The sequence below is a fragment of the Rattus rattus genome, chromosome 5, assembly GCF_011064425.1.
Source record: "Rattus rattus isolate New Zealand chromosome 5, Rrattus_CSIRO_v1, whole genome shotgun sequence".
Classification (NCBI taxonomy): Eukaryota; Metazoa; Chordata; class Mammalia; order Rodentia; family Muridae; genus Rattus; species Rattus rattus.
This window is the reverse complement of record NC_046158.1, coordinates 100,050,428-100,074,167: the sequence shown is the minus strand read 5'-3', so window position 1 is coordinate 100,074,167 and position 23,740 is coordinate 100,050,428. Positions and strand designations below refer to the sequence as shown.

Genomic DNA, 23,740 nt, shown 5'->3' with positions numbered 1-23,740 from the left:
CCCAAGGCCAGACCCATCCTGGTGCCGGTGCTTTTGGAGATTCGCGGGGTGTCCCCGAGGTTCTCTTCCTAGCTCACTTTTCTAGCGGAAACCCCTGTTGTCCTCGGACCTGTGAAAGAGACGGTTACCCTTCCCTTCCTCGCGATGTGGGCGGTGATCCTGTACACTTAAAACTCGAGTCTTTCAAGTGGATTTTCACACACGACTGTGGACTCCATCTAGAATCTACATGGTTCTTAACCTTCTTGATGCTGGAACCCTTTAAGACAGTTCCTCATGTGTAGTGACCCACCAACCATAAAATTATCTTTGTTGCTACTTCATAGCTGTAATTTTGCTACTGTTATGAATCGTAATGTAAATATCTGTTTTCCTATGATCCTTGTCCAACCGGTGGTTTGACCTTTTAAGGGTCGCAACCCATAGGTTGAGAAACACTGGTCTAGATGGAGCTTTTGACTGAAATTCCAAGCTGTTCTCATTATTCTATAACAAATGTTGATTGAGAACATGCTGTGTAACTGAATTAGGAAAAGCAGTCACTGCGTTCCCAGAGTTAACACTCCACCAAAGAAGACGGGTAAGGGCGTGACAAAATTAATTATAGATGAGAAATAATAAGCGTAGTAGGATAGCATGTGATTATGCCAGCGACAGGGTCTGGGGAGCTTTCCATAAGACTTCCCTAAGTGGGCTGGAGAGATGGCTCAGCCGTTAAAGGCTAGGCTCACAATCAAAAATATAAGACTTCCCTAAGTGAAGCATAAATGGAGAGTTGATTTTGTAAAAGTTGTGTTCTTAGAAAACGGAAACAGGGTTGGGGATTTAGCTCAGTGGTAGAGCGCTTGCCTAGCAAGCGCAAGACCCTGGGTTCGGTCCCCAGCTCCGAAAGAAAAGAAAAAAGAAAAGAAAAGAAGAGAAGAAGAAAGAAAAAGAGGAAGAAGAGAAAAGAAAAAAAAAGAAGAAGAAGAAGAAAAAAAAGAAGAAGAAGAAGAAGAAGAAGAAGAAGAAGAAGAAGAAGAAGAAGAAGAAGAAGAAGAAGAAGAAGAAGAAGAAGAAGAAGAAAAGAAAAGAAGAAAATCCCAAGACAGAAGAGAAGTGAAAGGGCCACAGAATCTGTAGAAAAAGAGGGAGGGGTAATGGCCGGACAATAGCGTGTGAGGCAGAAAGGTATATGTAGAAGTGTAGAGTGCTCTTGTCAATATTGTTTCTCCTTGAGTCGGTGGGTTGTCATGATCCTGTTAGAGCTGAGTCCATTTGCAATTTAAATCTTCCCAAACACAGAATTGGTTTCAGACTGAGCATGGTGCAACCGGCCAGTTAATCATAAGGCTCGATTACTGAGGCAGGGGATTTAAAAGTTCCAAAGAGCCTGGCCTGCGCAATGAGAACGTGGCTCCAAAAGAAGAGAGGAAAGGTAAAGAAATCTTTGAATAAAACATTGAGAGCCGATGGTATACCGAGCACAGAAGAAATTGAGAGTCCATATAATCAGATTCCTGAAAGGCTAACTGAAAATCAAAAACTAATGATTATCTAGTGTGTATGATGGAAAGTAATAGAATGTAAACCCAGCAATTATCCCTATTGAGTACTAAAATTATTTTGTATACGTTTTTATTTCGTGTATTTGTGTAGGCGCACACATACCACTGTTAAATGTGAAGGTCAGAGGACAATTCTGAGAATCTCTCGTGCCACCTTGTGTAATTCAGAGATGACACTGAGATCATTAGGCCTCCGCAGAACCGCAGATTATCGATCTCTCTTGCTCCTAAAACCGTGTTTTTACATGTATGAGTGTTTTACTTGCATGTTTACCAGTGTCTTGTGCCATAGAAGGCCAGAAGAGGGCGCTGGATCTCAGAACTCTGGAAGAATGACAAACGCACGAAAGAGTCTGTAAATGGCATGTTTTACTTTTTTAGAATCATGCAAGTTTGAAATAACTTTTTGTAATAAGTTAATTTTTATTTAAAAATGTTTAGAGTTCTAGAGAAGAGCCCTGGCTACTGTTACGGGCCACCATGTTGAGTTCTCAGCACCCAATTGTTAGCTATAACTGCAGCTTCAGGAGATATGACACCTCTGGCATCAGGAGGCACCTACACACACTTGGACTACACACACACCACAATTTTAACTAAAGAAATTACAGTTGGGGTAAAGGCCCATTGTGTCTATTATACCTCTGGGTAGTGTTAAGATTATCAGAGATGGGTCAGCAGTTAAGAGCACTGGCTGCTCTTCCAGAGGACTTGGGTTCAATTCCCAGAACCCACATGTCAGTTCAAAACTAACTCCATTTCGAGGGGATCCAACACCCTCACAGACATATATGCAGGCAAAATACCAATGCACATGAAATAAAAATGAGTAAATGAGTTATTAAAAATAATCTTGAAAAAAGATAGGCTTGCTACATTCAGAAAAGTTGCAGTTTGTAAGCTGGAATGTTTTTTGCAATTTATGAACTTTTCTCTTTTCAGTTATTTTTTGTTTTGGGGTTTTGTGGGGCGGGGCTGTTTTCAGGCAACATTTTATGTTTCCAAGACTGGCCTCAGACTCACCATGGATACAAGACTACCTCCTGCCTCATCTTCCAAGTGCTGGATTACAGGTGTGCTTGCCCTCTAAAGCCATTTCCACCAACAAAGAATAAACTGCTTTTCACCTTATCACTTATTTACTCTCTGGTCTACTTCTACTATCTCCACACCCTTATTACCAAATGAAATAAGTCTAAATATGAGTTTCACTTTAAATGTATAGGTGTTCCATCCATATCCTAGGATAAAGGACACACCTAAAGGCTGTTAGATGAGATTATTTTTCTACAATCTCATTCTAATAAGATTATTTATAAAGCACTCAGCAAGGTGCTTTTTTTTTTTTTTTTCTTTTTTTTTTTTTTTTTTTTTTTGGAGCTGAGGACCGAACCCAGGGCCTTGCGATTGCTAGGCAAGTGCTCTACCACTGAGCTAAATCCCCAACCCTGGTGCTTTTCTTCTTAATATGATAGTTTTAACTCTAACATATTAAGCTTTAGTAATGCCCAAGCCAAGCTTGGGAGCAGATGCCTTTAATCCTGCATTCAGGAGGCAGAAGGAGGTGGATATCTTGTGAATTTGAGGCCAGCCTGGTGTACATAGTTCCATAGGGAGACCCCATCTCAAGAAAAATAAAAACCTAGCCCAAGATTTTAGATTAAAAGTCTAAAATTGTTAACTGGGTACAGTTACACACCTGAACTCTGACCTATTTGGGAGGCTGAGAGAGAATTCAAGGCCGTGTTGGAGCAACTCAGAGAGGGAGGGAGGGAGGGAAGATGTAAAAGTAACTTATTTGCCTGATGTAATTGTCATCTCTGAGGCTAACCGCCTCAGTCTGCCAACACAGGCCTAAACCTGGAACCTTCTAGCCTCCAATCTTATCTAGGCCTAGAATGTACCCTCTGAGACTTACTGCTGAATAAGCTCACCCTTTGTAGTTTTTTCTGAACTCAAAAGCTGGTCAACTCAGCTGTTCTGGCTCAAAACTGATTCAATCTGGATTCTTTCTCAGCCTCTGAATTGCTCTGCTTGGCCTCAAACTAATTTTGACAATATGTTCTAATTTTCGGGCTCCTTCTCATTGTCTGGCTTGTTCCATCGTTACCCGTGCCTAGACTTTTCTCTCTCTGTAACCCGTCTCAGTCCAGCTGTCCCAGTAAAGCTGCTTCCTCCTCCCTCTGTGCTGCTCCCTCCTGTGTTACCTCTCTTTCCTCTCCTCATGAGAGTTGGACAGATCTTGTCAAATCTTTCTCTGATTCATTACTTTGTCTCCCACTCAATTAAACATTACTTTCATACATGGGTGCTTTCTTTTACAAACTAACTTTATTGTCATTGTTTGGGATTAAAGATGTATATTAAGAGTGTGTCTGTATTCCAGCCGGAGGGATTAAAGGTATGCACTAAGGGCTGAGCCACACCACAACTAGAAAGTTTTTTTCAGTAAATAACACAATCTCAAATTTCACAGTCTGATCAAATATCCTGCAACATTTCCTCCTTTTTGTCTAAGCAAAAATTGTACGCAGTTCAACTTTCTACAACAGAAACAATTGTCAGTCCCACAATCTTCACAGTCCAAATGTCCTTAAGATCCATGAATGCGATGATCCTTCATAATTACAGTACTGACCTCCTGTCCTTCAGCAAATGCCATCTGCCTTGAAGTCTTTTTGCGTCTCCTTGAGTCGTGCCTCTCATGTGCCTTCTCCTGCTCAGATCCTTTATCAATTTTGATGGCATCCATAGTCTCATAGGCAACTTAACACATTCCCCAAGTTCCATTCTGATGTGAAAACATCTTTAATGCAGGTTGATCTACTTGAGCATTTCCCCCAACAATCCAGTGTCTTTCAGCACAGCTCATGGCCCCTTTCTGTTTATCAAGTTACAAGTAGACTTTTATGAATTTACACATGGACTAGACATTTAGGCCATCTCAACCATGCCAGTGGGCTGGCTGCTTACCCATTGTCAATGGGCTATTTATCTTGATCCTCAATTTTATTAGGTACCATAGGTTCACAATTAAGCATTCCCTGTCCTCTTAATTTCTGCCTCTTCTCTCAAGCCTTTGTCTTACTGTGGCTAATTTTGCTTGTACAGCATTTTTCAACATTTTTCACATTGGGTTTTTCAAATCTGATGGTTCTCAGTTTTCCTGAATCTGGAGTGATTTCTTTGACCTGTGTGATTGTGCCACAAGTTGGAGTGCCAAAATGTTTTTTTTTTTTTTGTTTTAAAGATTTATGTATTATATATAAGTACACTGTAGCTGTCTTCAAACACACCAGAAGAGGGCATCAGAACCCATTACAGATGGTTGTGAGCCACCATGTGGTTGCTGGGATTTGAACTCAGGATCTCTGTCTGCCCCAGGGGTTCGTTCTCTCTCTCTCTCTCTCTCTCTCTATCTCTCTCTCTCTCTTTCCTTTTTTGTTTTTTGTTTTGTTTTTTTAAGACTTGCAGAGATCCTCATATCTCTGCCTCCCGAGTGCTGAGATTAAAGTCATACGCTACTACTGCCCAGTTTAACTTTTTGAGGAGAAGCTGGGAAAGGTTCAAGACGGTGTCTTTGTAGTTCAGTCTGGTCTCAAACTCCATATGTAGCTGAAGGTGAACTTGAACTTCTGACCCATATGCTTATACCTTTACAAGGGCTGAGATTATAGACATGTGCCATCATTCCTCAGTTAAAAAAGAGTTTTCTGGGGGAGTGGGAAATGACCCGATATTCACAAAACAATGTGATTATCTCCTCTTTATTCTGTGGTACAAATGGACCGTCCCTATTGTAGCTTGAATGAGAATGTCCCCAATAGGCTTGTGTTTCTCAACACTTGGTCCCCAGTTGGTGGTAATATTTAGGGAGGTGCAGTCACTGGCTTTGAGGGTTTATAGCCCTACCCCATTTCCTTCCTCTCCCTCTGCTTCCTGTGTATGGTCAAAATATGATCAGGTTGAAATGTGATCAGCCAGCTTCTCAGTCCTGCCAATGCTGTTTCCACCATCATGGAATCTAGTCCTTTGGAAACAAGTTTAATTCAGCTCTTAATCTGCCTTTACTCTCAGTATTTTATCACAGCAACAGAAAAGTAACTCAGTGCCTAATTTTAAAAAATGCAAATTGCTCCAGATATCCAAAACTTTTCAGTCTCCAGTGACACTGTAAGTAGAGAATTCCGTCACTGACTAAGGACCAATGGCTCTCCAGGAACCTTTCAGTTTTTCCATGCCAGGTTGGAACTGCTGAGAGACTCAGCCTTGACCAATTAGCTATCAGCCTCTCTAGCCTGAGAGAGCCCCAGTGGGGCATCTCCAACAGCAGAGGCTAGCCCCAAAGACCAAGCAACTCTCGCGTTCTCAGCCTCTCAGGCGTGAGCCAACTGTTGCCACTTTTTAAAAATGTAAACTTTAATACATTTTCTTAATGTATTATGTATATATTAAATTATATATACATTTTTCCCTTATCCTGTCTCTCTAGAGAATCCTACTAAACATGACTAAAGCCTAGGACATAGGGTTGAATATCCAGCACTGTGTAAACTGTGGTGTGCTGTGGTATGATAGCACACATCTGTAAGCCCAGCACGTAGGGATGGGACAGAAGGATCAGGACTCAGCTACTAGGGACTTCAGCATCATCCTGGGCTATAGGAGTTTGTCTCCAAATGACTATTTTGCTTATATTTAGCAAAATGTCTTGCTATATAGACCAGAATGGTCTCAGACTAGGTATCCTCCTACCGCTACCTCCCAGTTGTGGGGTAAAGGCATGGCCACAATGCCTGGCTCACTTGAGGCACAGGCTGGTTTTTAATTCACTGTGCAGCCAAGGTTGGCCTTTCTCTCCTGATCCCGCTGCTTCCACTTTCCAAATGCTGGGACTAAAGGTATGTGTCACTCACTATGCTAGGCTCACCAGTTTTTATGTTCTTTATATATGAGTGCTTTGTCTGCATGCATGCTTGTACACCAGGAGAGGACGTCAGATCCCATCATGGACAGTTGGAAACTGTCCAGTGGGTGCAGCTCGTCTGGAAGAGCAGTGAGTGATCTTAACTGCTGAGCCATCTCTCCAGCCCATCTTCATTTTCTTTAACAAAAAAGTATCTTAAATACTTTTAAATTATATGTGTGTGTATCTTGTTTTGGAGACAGGATCTTACTGTGTAGCTCTTGAAATTAACTCTGTAGGCCAGGCTGGACTCGATCAGACTGCCTCTGCCTCCTGAATAGTGACATAAGCATGCACACCACCACCCACAGCCCTCCATTTAAGGGGGGACTGATAAATTATATTTTGTCTATATAGTCACTTAAGATTCATTTTTACTGCTTTTACATTACGTGTGTCTATTATTCAGGTCACCTGGTATGTGCATGTGAGTGCAGCTGACTGAGTTCAGAAAAAGGTAGCAGATTCCTTAGAGTCACAGGCAGTTGGGACCTGGCCCTTGTGGCTTCTGGGAACTAACTCAGGACTGCTGGAAGAATAAGAGTCCTTAACACTGAGCCGTCCTCCCCAGACCGCTGAGCTAGTTTTGCTTTGCTTTGAATTGAACACTAAGTAGGACTATTATTGAGACATGGGTTCTGTTCCTATCTCTGGGCAGTGCTGATTCTTGTTTCAGTAGCTCTCCCGTTAGCCTGCATTTGTGTCTGCACCATGCACACGTCTGCTGTCTGGAGAGCAGAGAAGGGGATACTAGAACCTATAGAACTGGAGCTGTGTGAGCCACCATGTATATGCTGGGCTCTGACCCTGGGTCCTCTGCTATAGCAACAAGTGCTCAACCACTGAGTCTTCTCTAGCTCCTGAACTTGGCTCTTCTGTGGATGCTGTGGTTCCAAACTTGTGCAGCAGGAACTTTGCTGACTGAGCCAGTCTCCCTAACTCTCAGTGTTAACTCTTTTGTGTTTAGCTTGTATCCTTAGCTGGCTTTGAACTCTCTATCTTGCCTAGAAAAACCCTGAATTTCTGATCTTCCTGCCTCCACTTCCCAAGTATTAGACTTACAAGTCATGTCTGGTCTGTGCAGTGTGGGTGTGTGGGAAAGGCAAGGCCCTGTGCATGCTACACTATACCACCAAATTAACCACCTCCCTACTTCTATCTACAGAGTTCCAAGAGTTTTTCAAGTCCTAACTTGGTAGGCTTTAATCTCCCTAGTGTTTTCCTCTGACAATATTACCAAGGGCTTGATGTCTGGTTGTATCAGAGCGGGGAAGGTCTAGAAGAGATACTCCCAAAAGGACATGGCATTAAGCTCCAAAGAACAAATGGCTATTCTTCCTTTCTACCTTCTTCCCTTTCTCTATTTTGTTTTGTTTTGTTTTGTTTTGAGACAGGGTCTCTCTAAATGCCCCTTTGTCCTGGAACCCACTGTGTAAACCAGGCTTGAACTCAGAGATCTGCCTCCCAAGTGCCAGGGCTAAAGATAGGTAACACCACTACCTGGCAAATACATTTCTTTATTGCCTTTCAGTATTACATTTTCTATGGCTAGACCCAATTTGTTGGGAATTCTCCAATGGCCAGCTCCTTGGAGCCACAGGGCCAGCTGAGGAACAGAAGTGTCCAGTGTCAGCCATCCTGGAAATAACATCTTCCTTCACAAGTTTTATTTGGTTAAGACCAGGTCTCTATGTCAGGACAGCCTGAAAATAAATAACCCAATTGACCTTGAACTTGAGTTTCCCTTACCTCAGCTTCTTCCCAAATGCTGGGACGAGGGATATGTATTCTTTGTTCTCATAGCAAATTCTTTTTTTTTAAAGATTTATTCATTTATTATATTAAGTACACTGTAGCTATCTTCAGATACACCAGAAAGGGCATCGGATCTCTTTACAGATGGTTGTGAGCCACCATGTGGTTGCTGGGAATTGAACTCAGGACCTCTGGAAGAGTAGTTGGATGCTCTTAACCGCTGAGCCATCTCTCCAGCCCTCATAGCAAATTCTTTACATGAATATGCAAGTGAATAGGTGGATATACACATCTATTCTTCTCTTGGAGAAATACTTGTCTTTTTCTTCTTTGAAGAGAGGGTCCCATGTACACCAAGCTGGCCTTGAATTCATTATGTCATGAACTTGAACTCCTGATTCTCTGGCTTCTATCTCCCAAGGACTGGAATTTCAAACATGGACCACACCCAGTTTATATGGTGCTGGGAAGGGAAACTATGGCTTCCTGGGTTTTTCTAATCTTGAACAAGTGTTAGGCAAGCATTCTACCTACATATGTTCCCAGTCCCACATAACCTTAATTTAAAGAGATGATATGCTCTACAAATTATTTTTAGTTATATTTGCATTTTACTGAAATATGTGTTGTATACTTTATGGGCCATTTTTCTTCCCCAGTCATTACATTCCAGCTATGCTGGCCAGTTTTATGTCAACTTGACACAATCTATTGTCACCTGAGAGTCAGGAGTCTCACTTGAGAAAATGCCTGCAGAAGACCAGGCTGTAAACAGGCTAGCCTGCGGGTGATAGATAGGGGAGTGTCTAGTCCCTAATGAAGACACTGGTCTTAGGACTGGACTCTTCTTGAGTAAAAGCTTTGGAACCTTGAAATTTTGGAACATAAACTGTGTGTATACACGTTTGGGTGTGTGCACATGTGTGCATGTGGAAGTCAGAGGTCAATATCCAGTGTCTTTAATCACCTACCCTACAGTTTATTTTCAGCACAGGGTCTCTCACTTAACTTGACATTCATAGATTCTGCTAGGTGGGCTGGCCAGTGAGCTCTAGGGTCTGTCTTTACTTCCTAGGGCTGAGGTTTCAGACTGCTACCCAACCTGGCATTTGTACGTGGGTATTGGGAATCTGAACTCAGGTCCTCATGCGTGCACAGAAAGTAACTTTACAACCACCTCTTCAGACCAGTTGAACTTCTGAAAATAAATTTTAAAACTTTTGTGTGATTGTGTGTGTGATTATGTGTGTGTGATTATGTGTGTGTGTGTGTGTGTGTGTGTGTGTGTGTGTGTGTTTCATGCCAGAGAAAACATTTGTGGTTACTACTACTTCCACTTTTACATGGTTTCTAGAGATGAAATTCTGATGTTAGGCTGGCACTGCTAAGCACAAACACCTTCTGCTAAGCCACCTTGCTGGCCTCTTTTCTAGTTGAACTTTGTTTTGTTGTTTTCAGGCAGGGTTTCTCTATGTAGCCCTGACTGTCCTGGAACTTACTATGTAGACCACACTGCTTTCAAACTCACAGAGATCCACCTTCTTGTGCCTCCTGAATGTTGGCCTGACTTTTAGTAACTTTTAAAATGTTTATTTTACAAATCTTAACGTGTAATTGCATCATTCCTCCCTTCCAAATCCACAGGCCTCCTCTTGTTTAACCCTTTTTGTTAGATATAAGTACAAATGAATAAACATATGAAAGCCACCTACAGTCAGTTCAGCGTTGCCTGCTCATGTTTCAAGGGTGGACCACCTAGTGCTGTGTAGTTACCAGGGTGACCATCCCTGGGGAACACTTTCTCCCATTCATCACAGTTGTTAACTGCTTATAGTTTATCTAGGGGTGGCATCCAATGAGATTGCTCCCATCTACATTGGGATATCAATTATTATTCAGGTCTTTTTAAAAATTCTCATATATTACCTAACCACAGTCTCCCTTACCTCCCCTCTCCCTCAGATCCAACCCATACCCCTACTACCATGCCTGCACTCAGAAAAGAGCAGGCCTCCCAGGGACATCAACCAAACACTACATAACAAGCTACAATTAGACTAGGCACATACCATCACATCAAGGCTGGACAAGGCAACCCAGTAGGAAGAAAAATGTCCCACAAATAGGCAAGAGTCAGGGCAGCAGCCCCCTCCCCCACTGGTAGGATTCCCATATGAACACCAAGCTATCCAGCCATTACATATATGCAGAGGACCTAGGTCAGACCTGTACAGGCTCCCTGATTCTGCAAGTCCCTCTGAGTCCTGTCAGTTGATTCTGTGGGTAGTGTTCAGTGATATGTCCCCTACCACTCTGGTTCCTCTGACCCTTCCTCCTAGTCCTCCACTTGGACAATCTGAGCACCACCTAATGTTTGGTTGTAGGTCTTTCCATCAGCTGCTGGATGAAGTCTCACTGGTCACTCTGATGATGATCCTTCTAGCCTCTAGTCCCAGAATATTCTGCAGCAGAACAAACTAAAGGAGGGAAGTTTATGGCTGTGCGGGTGCTCCTGTCCCTCCACTTGAAGCCTTGTCTCCTTTGACGTCAGGTCTTGTTAAGGCAGCTGAGTGGTTGAGATGTCATGGATATGGTTCCCTGACATAGCTACAATCTCAGAGCAGACTTCCTGGTCCTCTGACTCTTACAGTCGATCTGTTCCCTCTTCAGAGAGATTCCCGAGCTTCAAATGTAGTTGTGCTGTGGATGTCTCCATTATGGCTGTGTTTTGTTCTCTGCATGAATAGCTGTGACTTTCTGTGATGGTCTCCTGCTGCAAACAGAAGCTTCTTTTGATGATGGATGATAGTTAAACTAATCGGTGGGTATAAGTATTTGGAGTGCAGTTAGGAATTATAGGTTTTTTTAGGTCTGTGACCTCTGCAGTCACAGGTAACTGGGTAGGTTTACAGTATGCGGCATGGTTTCTCTCCTGCTGAGCAGGCCTTCAGTGTATTAGAAAGCTGTTGCAAGATACCTGTTGTTATTTTACCAATGCAGATCTGGTGCTGGCCCGTGACTGTTGTGGTTCACAGGCTTTCTAGCTGGGTAGGACTACCCAGGGCTACCCTTGACAGCTTGCATAGCACAGATTCTGAGAACGACTTCTCAGAGAAGGCTGCAGATCAGTTCCGGTCTCATCACTCCACGTTCTACCACGTTTTCAGCAGTGAGAGACGACCCGGGCAAAGCAACAGCTTATAAAGTTCTGTGTCTCTTGGAGTCCATTACCCAACTTGAGAGGGGTTTCTCAGGCATGGCATTAGAGTTTTTGACAGGTAGTGAATGGTTCTTTCAGGAAGCATTATTCCCCCAAGTAGTGTAAGTTCTTTTAACAATCTTTCCCTCTATCTCCTCCTGTGTGTACTTACACACACATCTATGTGACGGTTTGAATGAGGCTCATAGAATTGAATGCTTGGTCACCAGAGTGTAATTATTAGGAGGTGTGGCTCTGTTGGAGGAGGTACGTCACTAAAGATGGGCTTTGAGGTTTCAAAAACCCAAATCAGGCCCAGTGTCTGTCTGTCTATAATGTACTTAGTGACATTTAACCCTCCTCCCCAGGTTTAGGTCACCCTACACCCCATTCTCACATTTCTCTATTTTATTTCTATTTTATGTCTCATGCTGGCTGCTCGCACTTGAATGTAAGCTCTAGAACAGCCCTTGTCTACCTTATTTACGCATCTCACTACCTACAACTAATGTTAAGGACACAAAAGACTTCCACCTTTGCAGAATAAGCTGGTTCTATAGTAAACAACCCTAGTTTTCTAGTCCAGTTTAACCTAAAATAAATGATAACATTTATTCAAATTTCAATGAATAATATATTCATGTAATTTTATATAAAATCAAAACTGTGAAACAGTTTAACTTTTAATTTATTAGAACCCAGAGAGTGATGATCTTTTTAAAAGCAGAGTTCCCATCAAATTAACACTTAATTCAGGGCAAAAATATATTAAAATAAAACAAAATGAGAAAAACATCTGTAAATCTTAAGGCAGAAGTAAAACACTGTAAACAGAACAAAACAGCATGTCTAATACAGACTGTAGAATGTCACAATTTAAAGAGATCCACATAGTATTTTATAGCACTAAAATGTTAATACAGTCAGAAATATTATCAATTGGTCCAAGATTCTTCAGTTTATAAAATGTCTAGGCTGCTAATTGAAGCTTCTGCTGTATAAAGATGGGTACCATAAAACAAAGTGACTGTTTTTATGACAGTGGAACCAGCAGGCATCTTTAGGCTTTGTCTGTACAGTTCTACAGTATCAAGTATGGAGTGTCACTAGGTATTCGTAGGGTCTGCTCCTGCTGCTAATGCCTGTGGTTGTGCGCCACTCCCCTTTGACTGCATTTCCACGTCAATTATACTTTCTACTGCAGGCCTAACTTTACTGACAACAAAAGCATGAACTGTTTAGTTTCTTGGTGTGTGTGTGTGTGTGTGTGTGTGTGTGTGTGTGTGAAGGTGTGTCTCAGGGACAACTGTCCCTTATTGGGACCTGGAACTTGCTAATTAGGCCAGAATGGCGGCTGAGCGAGCCTCAGGAACACACCTGTTCCTGTTTCCTCAACAGTAGGATTGCAGATGTGGTGCATGCCCAGTGATTTATAGTGTGATATAGTAGAAAAACAAATTTTAATAAATTATTCCATCTTTTCCTGGCCATTAAATAACTTTGGACTGAACTGTAAGAACTTCAGATCTTAACAGGTGAACAGTACTTCTGTGAGTATTTCGATTAGAGCCTCAGTGTGGGGACTTTTCACGTCTGCTCACTTGTTTGCTGTTTTTCAGTATTGGAATCAAACCCAGGCCTCACATATCTGAGCTATAGTCAGTATTTCATGTTTATGTGCAATTAACAGCAGCCATTCAAAAAAAATGGGAATAACAGCCTTGGGGTTAACAGCCTTACATTTCCTCCTTATGATCAACACCTTTAATATTTAGGGAACACAAAAAATTAAAAGTGCTTGAAATCAGTAAACAAGGATTAGCTAGCTTATATATCCTAATGAAAAATGTCAGAAGACACAATGCACTGAAAATAATTCTGTAAGTCTAGCAAATGAGCTTGGTGGGTTCTTAACTAACATTAATTACAAATTCTCATTTTTATTACAAAGTTTCCAGCTATTTCAGTAAAATAGCTGTGAACTTCATGGTTCTTCTATTCATCTGTTCATTAATAAAAACCTGTTAAAATCCCTTACTTAGTAGTTCTGGAAAAGTCTAATCAAATACGATCATTAAAACTACCAGAAAAGCTTTGCTGTACTGATTGTAGTAGACTCATTTCAAAGTGGACTTAGTCTCTTTCAGGATCTGACACGTAACTGATGAATATAATCACCAGCTTGAACTCTGAAAATATAAAGAAATTTAGCCAGTGCTAACCAGAGTTAAACAGTTCTGGTATTACTTGAAAAATAAAAATACATTGTCAACCATGCATTCCACAACTTCAAGAACCAAGAAAGGAACAACTGATAATATGGTTTTGATGACCTAGGATTTCATTAGGCCTCAGCCCACTCACAGCAGTGCCCATGTAAGGTAAAAGGGTGGGAGGTCGTTCTGTACATTTGCCCACTGTTTGGCATCCAGCCTCCCCACTCCTGTGTAACTATTCTAGCAAACTTCTTAGAGCGTGTTAAATGAGGGGTAGTAGAGGACACCTATGGGGTAACAAAACTGCATTAGTGTAGACTTTCAGCTGAATAACTTCTCATTGTGGTTATACTATGTGCAGCATAGAACCTGTACAACCATTTGTTCCTGTTTCTCTTTGTGAAAAAAAAATTAGGCTCAATAAAATGTGAAATTTACATTAGTTTGCTTTCAAATGCAAAGATTAACTGTTTTTGGCCCAGCTGTGTCATAACCAAAAAAAAAGAATCTGCTTTGATAATATAATAGGAAAAGTTCACATATGTACATGGGTACATTCCTTCATTAAAGTTTCCTTAAATCTATCTCAATGTATCTTTACAACTGATACAACTGATCTTTATAACAAAAGTCAAAATTGACAGGTAGAGATGATCCGCTCCCTCGCTGCACAGCACTTGGGTTTCAGGAATCCCTTAGACTTAAAGGACATCACTGAAGCGCTGTTTGCCATAGTCTGCAGGATCCATCTGAAGCTCTCGTTCCTCATCATCTGCAAGCAAAATAACATGTATCAAGAATAGAGTTCTAATGTTGCTGTAGAGAGCCAGCTTCAAAATACCTCCAGTTTTTCAGGTTTAAACCAATCTTTTCTCATTATCTCTTATCTGTTATTTTAAACAGTGCTCTTATTTCTTAGCTGCATGGCTTAAGTGTAAAAAGTCTATCACTACTTTGCAAGATTTAATTTTAACAAATATTCTGAGCTGGGCATAGTGGCTCACACCTATAATCTCAGCTCTAGGGAGCCTGAGGCAAAAGGATTAGGAGTTCAAGACCAGCCTGGACCACATAGAAAACTTGAGGTCAACCTGGGCTACATGAAACCCTATCTCAAAGAAACAAAACAACAACCATCTCCAACCTAAAAACAGAACAAGAACCGTCTCTGACAGGTATTAGGGAAATAGATGAATGTTGAACAGAGAGAGTGAGCAAAATGTCAGGAACTCACAGCCCTGAAGAGCTTAAAAACCAGCTGGTTTCATGGGGGGTTTATGTGCCTGTGAGGTCAGAGTTTAAGGTCATTCCTATCTCCATAGTTCCAAAGTAGTCTAAGCTACAGGTGACACTTTCAAAAACCACCCTCATCTTTTCAAACTATGAAAGTAATCTATACTAGCCATGAAAAAAATCAGAAAATAAGAGAGAATATAAGTTCTCCCCAGTCCCAACATTTCCATGAAGTTCTCTACAAATTGCTTATCATAACTTTCTAAACAGAGCATACTATCCAAAAGTTAGATTTTTCATCAAAAAAGAAACTATAGTTGCTAGACCACCAGAGCTCATTGAGCAGCTGCAGTAAACGACTTTTTTTTTTCTTTTCTTTTCTTTTTTTTTTTTTTTTCCGGAGCTGGGGACCGAACCCAGGGCCTTGTGTTTGCTAGGCAAGTGCTCTACCACTGAGCTAAATCCTCAACCCGCAGTAAACAACTCTAATGAGCGCCTTGCAGTTTGACTTCTCTAGCTCCAATCTCATCTGTCAGAGCTGCCTTTTTGTAGGTTCTGTTTAATCTCGCAGTAGCCACCCCCTCTAAATTTTGATATCTAACTGCTCAAAATAATTAAAATTATGTTAGAATAAGAATGAAATGGGGGAGGCGTTGCTGAAGAGATGGCTCAGCAGTTGAGAGCACCAGCTACATTTCTGGAGAACTCAGAGGACCAGGTTCAATTCCCAGCCACCCACATGGCAGCTCACAACTGTCTATAATTCTAGTTCCAGAGGACCAGACACCCTCACACAGACACACATGCAGGCAAAACACCACTACACATGAAACAAAAAATAAGTAAAAGTTTTTAAAAAGAATGATAGAGGAGTTGTCTGTGTGCAATGCTTCATTTTGTCACTTATTTCTTAGTATGGCCCATCATTTACTGAACTCCACACTGAAGTGAAAAGCACAGTGGTTCCATAGGTGGCTCATGTGTGTACTACGGGCACCTGAGATTCATACACTGGACCCATAAATTAGGGGCCATCTCTGAACCTTAATCATACTGAATTAAATTTTCTTATTAATTCTTGGAGATTTTCACAATCCTCCTATTTCACCCCTCCATATCCACGTGCTATTTTATTTTTTTTTTTTTTTTTTTAATTCTTTTTTTCGGAGCTGGGGACCGAACCCAGGGCCTTGCGCTTGCTAGACAAGTGCTCTACCACTGAGCTAAATCCCCAACCCCCCACATGCTATTTTAATCTTTCAAAAATGAACAAAAAAAAAAAAAAGCCAACTTTCTTTTTCCTTTCAACAACTTTCCTGTTAAAGTCATAGAAATTCTTGTTTTGGATTCAGACAACCATTTTGTATCCTATTCTGAAAACCAATCATGTCTTTTCTTGCAGAGGTGCTAAGGACAGAACTCTATCTGCATAGTTGTCCAGTGTGATCCCACTGGGTTTATACTTTTAGCTCATTTGCTTCTTATCTGCTTTTGTGGTGCTATGAATAAACCCAGGGCTCTGACCATTTGCTCACTGAGCCACATCCTTAGATTGCTTTTACTTTTTATTTTGAGAACATCTCACTGGAGAGATGGCTCAGCAGTTAAGAGCACTGACTGTTCTTCCAGAGGTCCTGAGTTCAATTCCCAGCAAGTACATGGTGGCTCACAACCATCTGTAATGGGATCCGATGCCCTCTTCTGGTGTGTCTGAAGACATCGACAGTGGACTCACATACATAAAATTTAATAAATAAATAATCTATAAAAAAAGAAGAAAAGAGATAGCATCTCATTAAAAATTCCCTAGGCTGGTCTTGAACTTGTAATTCCCTGTACTCAGCTTACAAAATACCTGGGATTAGAGGTTTGTGCCACTAGGCCTTGTGTGATGATCAGATATCTCTAAAGTAAAGTACAACCCAGGCCGATTATAACACTTGTAAAACCTGAAGTTACACTATAGTCACATTTGTGCATTTGTAATCATGACGATCATTTTCTTATAAAAAACAATACAAACAACTCACCAAAAACCATACTTCAAAAAAGAAAGAAAAGAAAGACAGAAAGAAGAAAGGAAGAAAGAAAGATAGAAAGACAGAAAAGACAGACAGACAGACAGAAAGGAAGGCAGGCAGGCAGAAAGAAAGAAAGACAGAAAGAAAGGCAGACAGAGTGCTCTCTGGAGAACCTGAGCTATGAAGCTTCAATTTATGTCCATGAACACATCTTTTAGCACATTAGTATTAAGTGAAGACAATCACTATGGAGCAATGGAACATTTTGAGAAATTCAACACAAAATTTACTGCAGGAAAAATGTTATTACTTTTGTGTATTTTTGCATGAATAAATACAAAGACAGAATGAGATGAAAACAAAGGTTCTAGGAATAGGAAAAGCTGGAATCTGTTCCTGGATCAAATACTTAAACACAAGCCAGTTCCATTCTTTGGACCTGCACTGCACCTTTTCAGTACAAGAACAACTGTCCTACCTCAAAGTGAAGTGGTGGAACTGCAGTTTCTAGTTGCAAAGTACTCTATAAAAATAAGGGAGGTTTGGTGACCTTTACATTCTTTAGTGTGCACATACATGTGTGCTTGTGTGTGCATGTAGTTAAAGACTGATCTCAGGAATTCCACCACTGGACTAGCTGCCCCAGTCTTACTTTAGCACAATTTTAATACAGTGCTGATATACTGTTTTCAAGGATTCCATAGTACTTTTGGAATATTACAGTAAAAATCTTTTAAATTAACTATATAGTCTGCTTTCAGTATAGTTATTTTCCCAGATTTCAAGTTTCTATCAACAATTTCTTTATACTTAATGTAAACCTATACAATTACCTGATAGAATATAACTGACACTCTGACGATAAATACAGAAACTGAGTGTTTAATTTCTACAGAAAGTAGCAGAACGTGTAAGCAGCTAGCCATGAGGAAACAGCCAAAGAAATACAACCAGAGAGAAAAGCATACTTTGTGACATCAGTGCTAAGCTTGCTGTTAATGTAAGAAAGGACTAGCAACTAAAGACAGCAAGGTATCCTAAAGTCACAAATCACCCACAGGGCAGATCCTTCAAGGGAGGCAATCCAGAGAGAAAATTCTAAAGTTTCTTTTACTTAAAAAAAATTATTCGGGTTGGGGATTTAGCTCAGTGGTAGAGCGCTTGCCTAGCAAGCTCAAGGCCCTGGGTTCGGTCCCCAGCTCCGAAAAAAAGAAAAGAAAAAAAAATATTGAACAAACACTTAAACAGTGCTTTATAGAATGACATGGTCTGTTTTAAGTGTGGACTGTTATCAAATCATGTAGTCCACATAACCTCTGTTAGATAAGTACATATATTTCTGCTGTATAGTTGTGGGAATTATGGCATAAATCTTAGTATCTACAAGCTCACAGTGTCAGCAAGTGAAGGAGAGACGATTCAAGTCTAGCCTTTTCAGCATTGGAATTCAGGCTGAGCTTCCATTTGCAGACACTAGCTAATATTTATTAATATTTAGCAAAAAAAATTGGGAACTTCTTTATTTTAAAGAGTAAAAGAAACGTACAAGTTTCTACCATCTTTTTAAAAAGATTTTTAATTTGGGACTGGAGAGATGGCTCACCAGGCAAAAGCACTTACAGCTCTTTCAGAGGACCTGAGTTCAGTTCCCAGCACCCACAATTATCTCTAATTCTAGTTCCAGGGATCTGATGCAGATACACACACATACGACACATATACGCACACGCACGCATGCACACATACAGACAGAAAATTATATGAGTGTTTTATCTGTGTGCCATCCATATGGGCTGGGAGCCCAAAAGAGGGTGTTAGCTTCCCAGGAACTGAGTTATAGATTGTTATGAACTACTATGTATATATTGGGCATCAAACCTAGATCCTCAAGATCAGCTGAGCCATCTCTCCAGCCCCAAGCTTTTACCTTCTTATAACAGTAAAGATTGACTAAAAGATACATTGTCTATCATGTTTCCAGTTATTATTTTCAAAATTTTATAGTAATGCAAATAAATTATTTACTTTAGAATACTCTATGAGTTTGAAATAATACTAAGTCATTATTATAAACACAGGAAAAAGAGGCCTAATTTAATTCTATAAGCAAACACTGGATGTAACAGTGCTGAGTCCAAAATCACTGTGTGCACAGAGAACAGAGTAAGGCTGGAATGCTTTTAACTCCTTATTGGCCAGAGCTACCACTTCACAACCCTGACAGAGTTTATTTAACTAACAGAATCTTAGTCTTTAGCTAGAGTCTCTAACCCTGGATATCCCACACCTCAAAAAATTGCTCCCACAATCAACAGAGCAGAGCCTATGCTCAACAGCTTTGTTAACGTTTGAGGTCCTTCCTTCCCCTTTTCTTTCTCTCAAGGTTTTCCTGCTAGAGAGATGCTTTGGCAGTGACAGCACTGGCTGCTCTTCTAGAGGTCCCAAGTTCAATTCCTTGTACCTACATGCTAACTCCAGTTCCAAGAGCTATAACACTACTTCTGTCTTCTGGCATTAGACACACATTCATCCAAAAGACACATAAGATACTAGAAAACTGTAAAGGAAAAGAAAAGGTGTGGCCCTGCAGTTCAGAACAGCCTAAAGCTCCCTCTGTCATCCATCTCAGCTTCCTGAGTGCTGGGAGGATATGTGGAGGCCATCATCACGTTTAGCCACATCTCAGGGTTGTTGTCTGTTTTTATTATTGGTTGTAAGGTTCCAACTGTGGAAAAAAAGATCATTTTCTCTTTCCTGAGTTTGAGGGTAGATATGCTTCAGGCATTTTGAAATCAAAACTGTATTTTCCTATAGTATTTAAGTCATACACGACAATTCCACTGAAATTTCTAGATGAAAAACTGTGCACAGACTTTCTTTTAACTCTAACTGCAATCTGTGGCTTTGTCGTCATCCCCGCCCCTACTACTTGGTTCCTGCTTGGGCTGTGAGAACATTATAATTAGGTGGGCACCGTGACAAACTGATTTCAACTCTGCAAAGTCTGGCCATGCAGTAATATCTGGAATCTCACTTGTTAAAAGACAGGGCTGGAAGTCTAAGAGCACTGTCTGCTCTTGGATCTCAAAAAAAAAAAAAAAAATCTGCAGGTTGCAGGCAACTATGATATCATAATAAATAAAAAATTATTTATGTCTTTAAAAAATACTTTTGTTAAAGTCAGTATAAACAATCTATTCCCCTTTCCTGGGGCTGCTATCCCTGTTTATTTCTGTTCTGTGATGAGTATCCTTGTGGTCCACTTCCTGACACTATTACTAATGGATAACGAAATAAGATAAACATTAAAGAACAACTCTCAACCCAAGTAAGATTTACTTGCAAATACTGACGTAGAAATTTAGACCCGGGGATATAGCTTAGTTACTGTTGTGCTCACCCATCACATGTGAGGCTTTGGGTTTCTTCCCCAGCACCACATAAAACTGGATGTGATGGAATACGTTTGGGATTCCAGCACTTGTGAGGTGAAGGCAGAAGGATCAAGAGTTCAAGGTTGCCTTCAGCTATGTACCAAGCATGAGGCTAGACTAGGCTGCAATCGATCCTAAGGGGGAAAATTAAAAACGAATCTCCCATTTCACTGAAAACATCCTAAGGCTCTTATCTTCCTTAGACACGATGAATTTATTATTTGTTTTGTGAAAGGAACAGCAAAGTGGTAATGAGAAATGGCTGTGGGAGGATGCAGGAGCAAAGTCACTGAAGACGCAGTCACTGTGCGTAACCCACAGGTGTTACACGAGGGTCTGTAACTAAAAATCAGCAGGGCTAAGACAGGCAAAGTACAAGAATTATTAATACTTGAAATAAACTACTCTAATAAAAAACCTCAAAGTTATCTAATGATAGAAATCCTTAGTGCAGGGAGGGGAGTCTCTTCTAAGTGCAAGCTGTGACCAGGGGTAAAGAGCATTCACCACGCTCGGCTGTGAGAACAGAAGCCAGTGAAGAGCATAGCATTCATAGTTAATAGCACTGTTTGGGTCCAAATACTGTGGGAGAGTGAACACAAAAAAGAACATGAATTAAATACAAGGCACAACAAATGAGAATTCCTGCTCTCCAAGAGCTTACACTCTAACTGGTGAGATGATAAACACGAATGAGAAGGCCAAAAAGTGTTACAGATAGCGGCAAACAAATATAACTCAATTAAATCATAAAAGCGATGAGAAAAGAAAAATTTATGAGAAAAGAAGATGTCTTTACAGAACTCCCAATATTTATTAATCTTGTCACCAATAACTGTACTTATCCCTAAACTAGGGTGGTCCACAAGAGAAGCCTGGAGGTGTACCTCTTGGTTCTCCCTTTTATCCTGACTATATAGTAGTCAAGGGCAGTTACATTATTCTCCAAGCTAAAAAAGAACTCTTGTCCCGAACCTAAGTAAAATTTTAATAACTATAAAAGGAAATAAGAAATCAAACTGGTTATAGCAGAAAACTCATGCACTATATACAAAAATCTTACATTTTCCCTAAGATCATAAGTAACTTTCATAGATTCCATAAACACTACTCAACACAAGCAGGCAAAAAAGAAACCCAAGGCCCCACTACAGCATAGCAGTGTGGTCTGAAGTGTACACAGTTAAGATTCTGAACTTTTAACAAGTTAAAAGCTCAGAAGCAACAGTTAACAAGAAAACAATGTGTTGAATCTGTGTATTAAACATGAAGACAAATCTTATAAACTCGTCACAAAATATGGTTTAGGTTCTCAGATCACTCAGCTTTCTCCTGTTCCACCAGCAGCAAAGTAAATTTCTTTTTTTTTTTTCCCCCTGGAGCTGAGGACCAAACCCAGGGCCTTGGGCTTGCTAGGCAAGCGCTTACCACTGAGCTAAATCCCCAACCCCGCAAAGTAAATTTCTGTTCACTGTGGAGACCGTATTTCATTTGTGGCTTTGCTTTAACAAAAAGGCTGTCAAGCCAATATCTATACATTCTTGGAATAGTAAATGCTTTCCACTGAGATTAGAAAAGGATGTTTCCTCAAAGTATCTGCCTTAAGTAATGCCTAGCTCATTTCAAAAAATTTAATTCTAAAAATTTTGAGAACTCAGCATTTCATATTATCACATCAATAATATATAAGATAATCTAAAAATGGAAAAAACTTCAAATTACTCATAGATAACTTGTACTATCATAAAATAGTTCTCAAAGCTGAAAAATTACACGGAACCTCTTGAGTTAAGATTAAGATACTACTATGATTAATTACAAGTGGGGGAAATTCTACACAAATTCAACCACAAACCAAGAGGTGAGTTTCAGGGTCACAGCATGGAAGCCAGGCCACGCTCACCTTGGACGTCTTCCTCTCCACCATCACCATCTTCTTCCTCATTGTAAGCCAGCTCAGCCTGCTTGTCTGCCTCATACTCACCTACGTTACCATCATCCCCATTATAATCCGCCAGTTTAGAGCCATGCTGCGGATCAACAGGGGACTCATTTTCATCAAAGAACCGGCCTGTGAAGTAGGTAGAGGATTAATTCAAGAGTAAAGAGGAGAAAAGAAGGGACCTATACTGAAGACAGATGAGAAAGTAGGCAAGGGGAAACCCAGCAACTTTCAGGGTACTGGTCACAAAAGAATACACTTTATGAAGGTTACGTAAGTCAAAAGTAGTTAAGAATGAAGACTCAAAATACCTTTTAAAAAAAGTTTACTGATCATACTACAGGAGAACGGTGGGCTGAGCAGCATCTCCATCCCTGCTTGTACCACAAAATAAAATTTATTCAAAAAAGTCTCTTTGTGTTGAGTGTTTCCTGTTAAGAGCTAATGTTTTCTGCCAGCTATGGTGGCACACTTTAATCCCAGTACTTGGGAGGCAGAGGCAGGTGGATCTTTGAGTTAGAGGCCAGTCTGGTCTACAGAGTGAGCTCCAGGACAGTAAGGGCTACACAGAAAGTCAAAGAGGAAAAAAAAAAAGTCACTGCTGTCTGTCTTTTTGTTTAGACAAAGTCTTACTACTGTGTAGCTCAGGCTAGTCTGTGTCTCCAATGCTGGTGATTGACAGCTTTCTGAAAGAAAAAGTACCATGTCTAGAATTCCTTTTCTTTTTTTTAATTAATTAATTATATATAAGTACACTGTAGCTGTCTTCAGACACACCAGAAGAGGGCATCAGATCTCATTACAGATGGTTGTGAGTCACCATGTGGTTGCTGGGAATTGAACTCAGGACTTCTGGAAGAGCAGTCAGTGCTCTTAACCGATGAGCCATCTCTCCTCTCCAACCCTAGAATTCCTTTTCTATTGACCTATAATTTCTTTAATGTAAGTACTGGTTGAAAGTGATACTTTAGAGAAGAGGATAAATCATTGTATTACTTTATACAATATTCACTTAAAATATATAGTCATTTACTGCTATATAAAATATCATTCATGAATAATGTGAGAATTATTTTAAAGTAATCAATGAGTTCCACACAGACAAACTATCACCAGTGAAGGATGCTTCGAATTCCTTTAGTAATACTGACTTGTCACAGCCATGAGCTACCAGAGAGGCATTAGCAGACAGCACAAATCAGAACCCCTGCTAGTGCTTTCTTTGGATAACCCTGGCTTATCCTTCCTGTTCCCTAACTCATGTTTCTAAGTGTTAACGGAAGCTTAAGAAGTCGGTCTGTGTCAAACCATTATATATGTTCATAACAATAACAAATCAAGAAGGGTAATAAACCTAATACCTAACATAAAAAGCTGCTTAATAGCTGTGCATTAAAAGCAAAATGGGGCCAATGAGGTGGCTCAGC

General features: G+C 40.4%; 1 protein-coding gene across 2 annotated transcripts in view; it reads right to left on the bottom strand.

Moving 5' to 3' along the window:
• Positions 1-12,137: 12,137 nt before the first annotated feature.
• Golm2 (golgi membrane protein 2) overlaps positions 12,138-23,740 on the bottom strand; it is a 66,425-nt gene continuing 54,822 nt past the window's right edge. The window contains exons 9-10 of one of the 2 annotated variants that reach the window (XM_032904081.1): positions 22,275-22,442; positions 12,138-14,455 (exon numbers count right to left, since the gene is read on the bottom strand). In XM_032904081.1, the coding sequence (XP_032759972.1) occupies positions 14,385-14,455; positions 22,275-22,442 (239 nt within the window). In that variant the 3' untranslated portion in view covers positions 12,138-14,384. The remainder of the gene's footprint in view (positions 14,456-22,274; positions 22,443-23,740) is intronic. The other variant, XM_032904082.1, reaches the window with a different exon arrangement.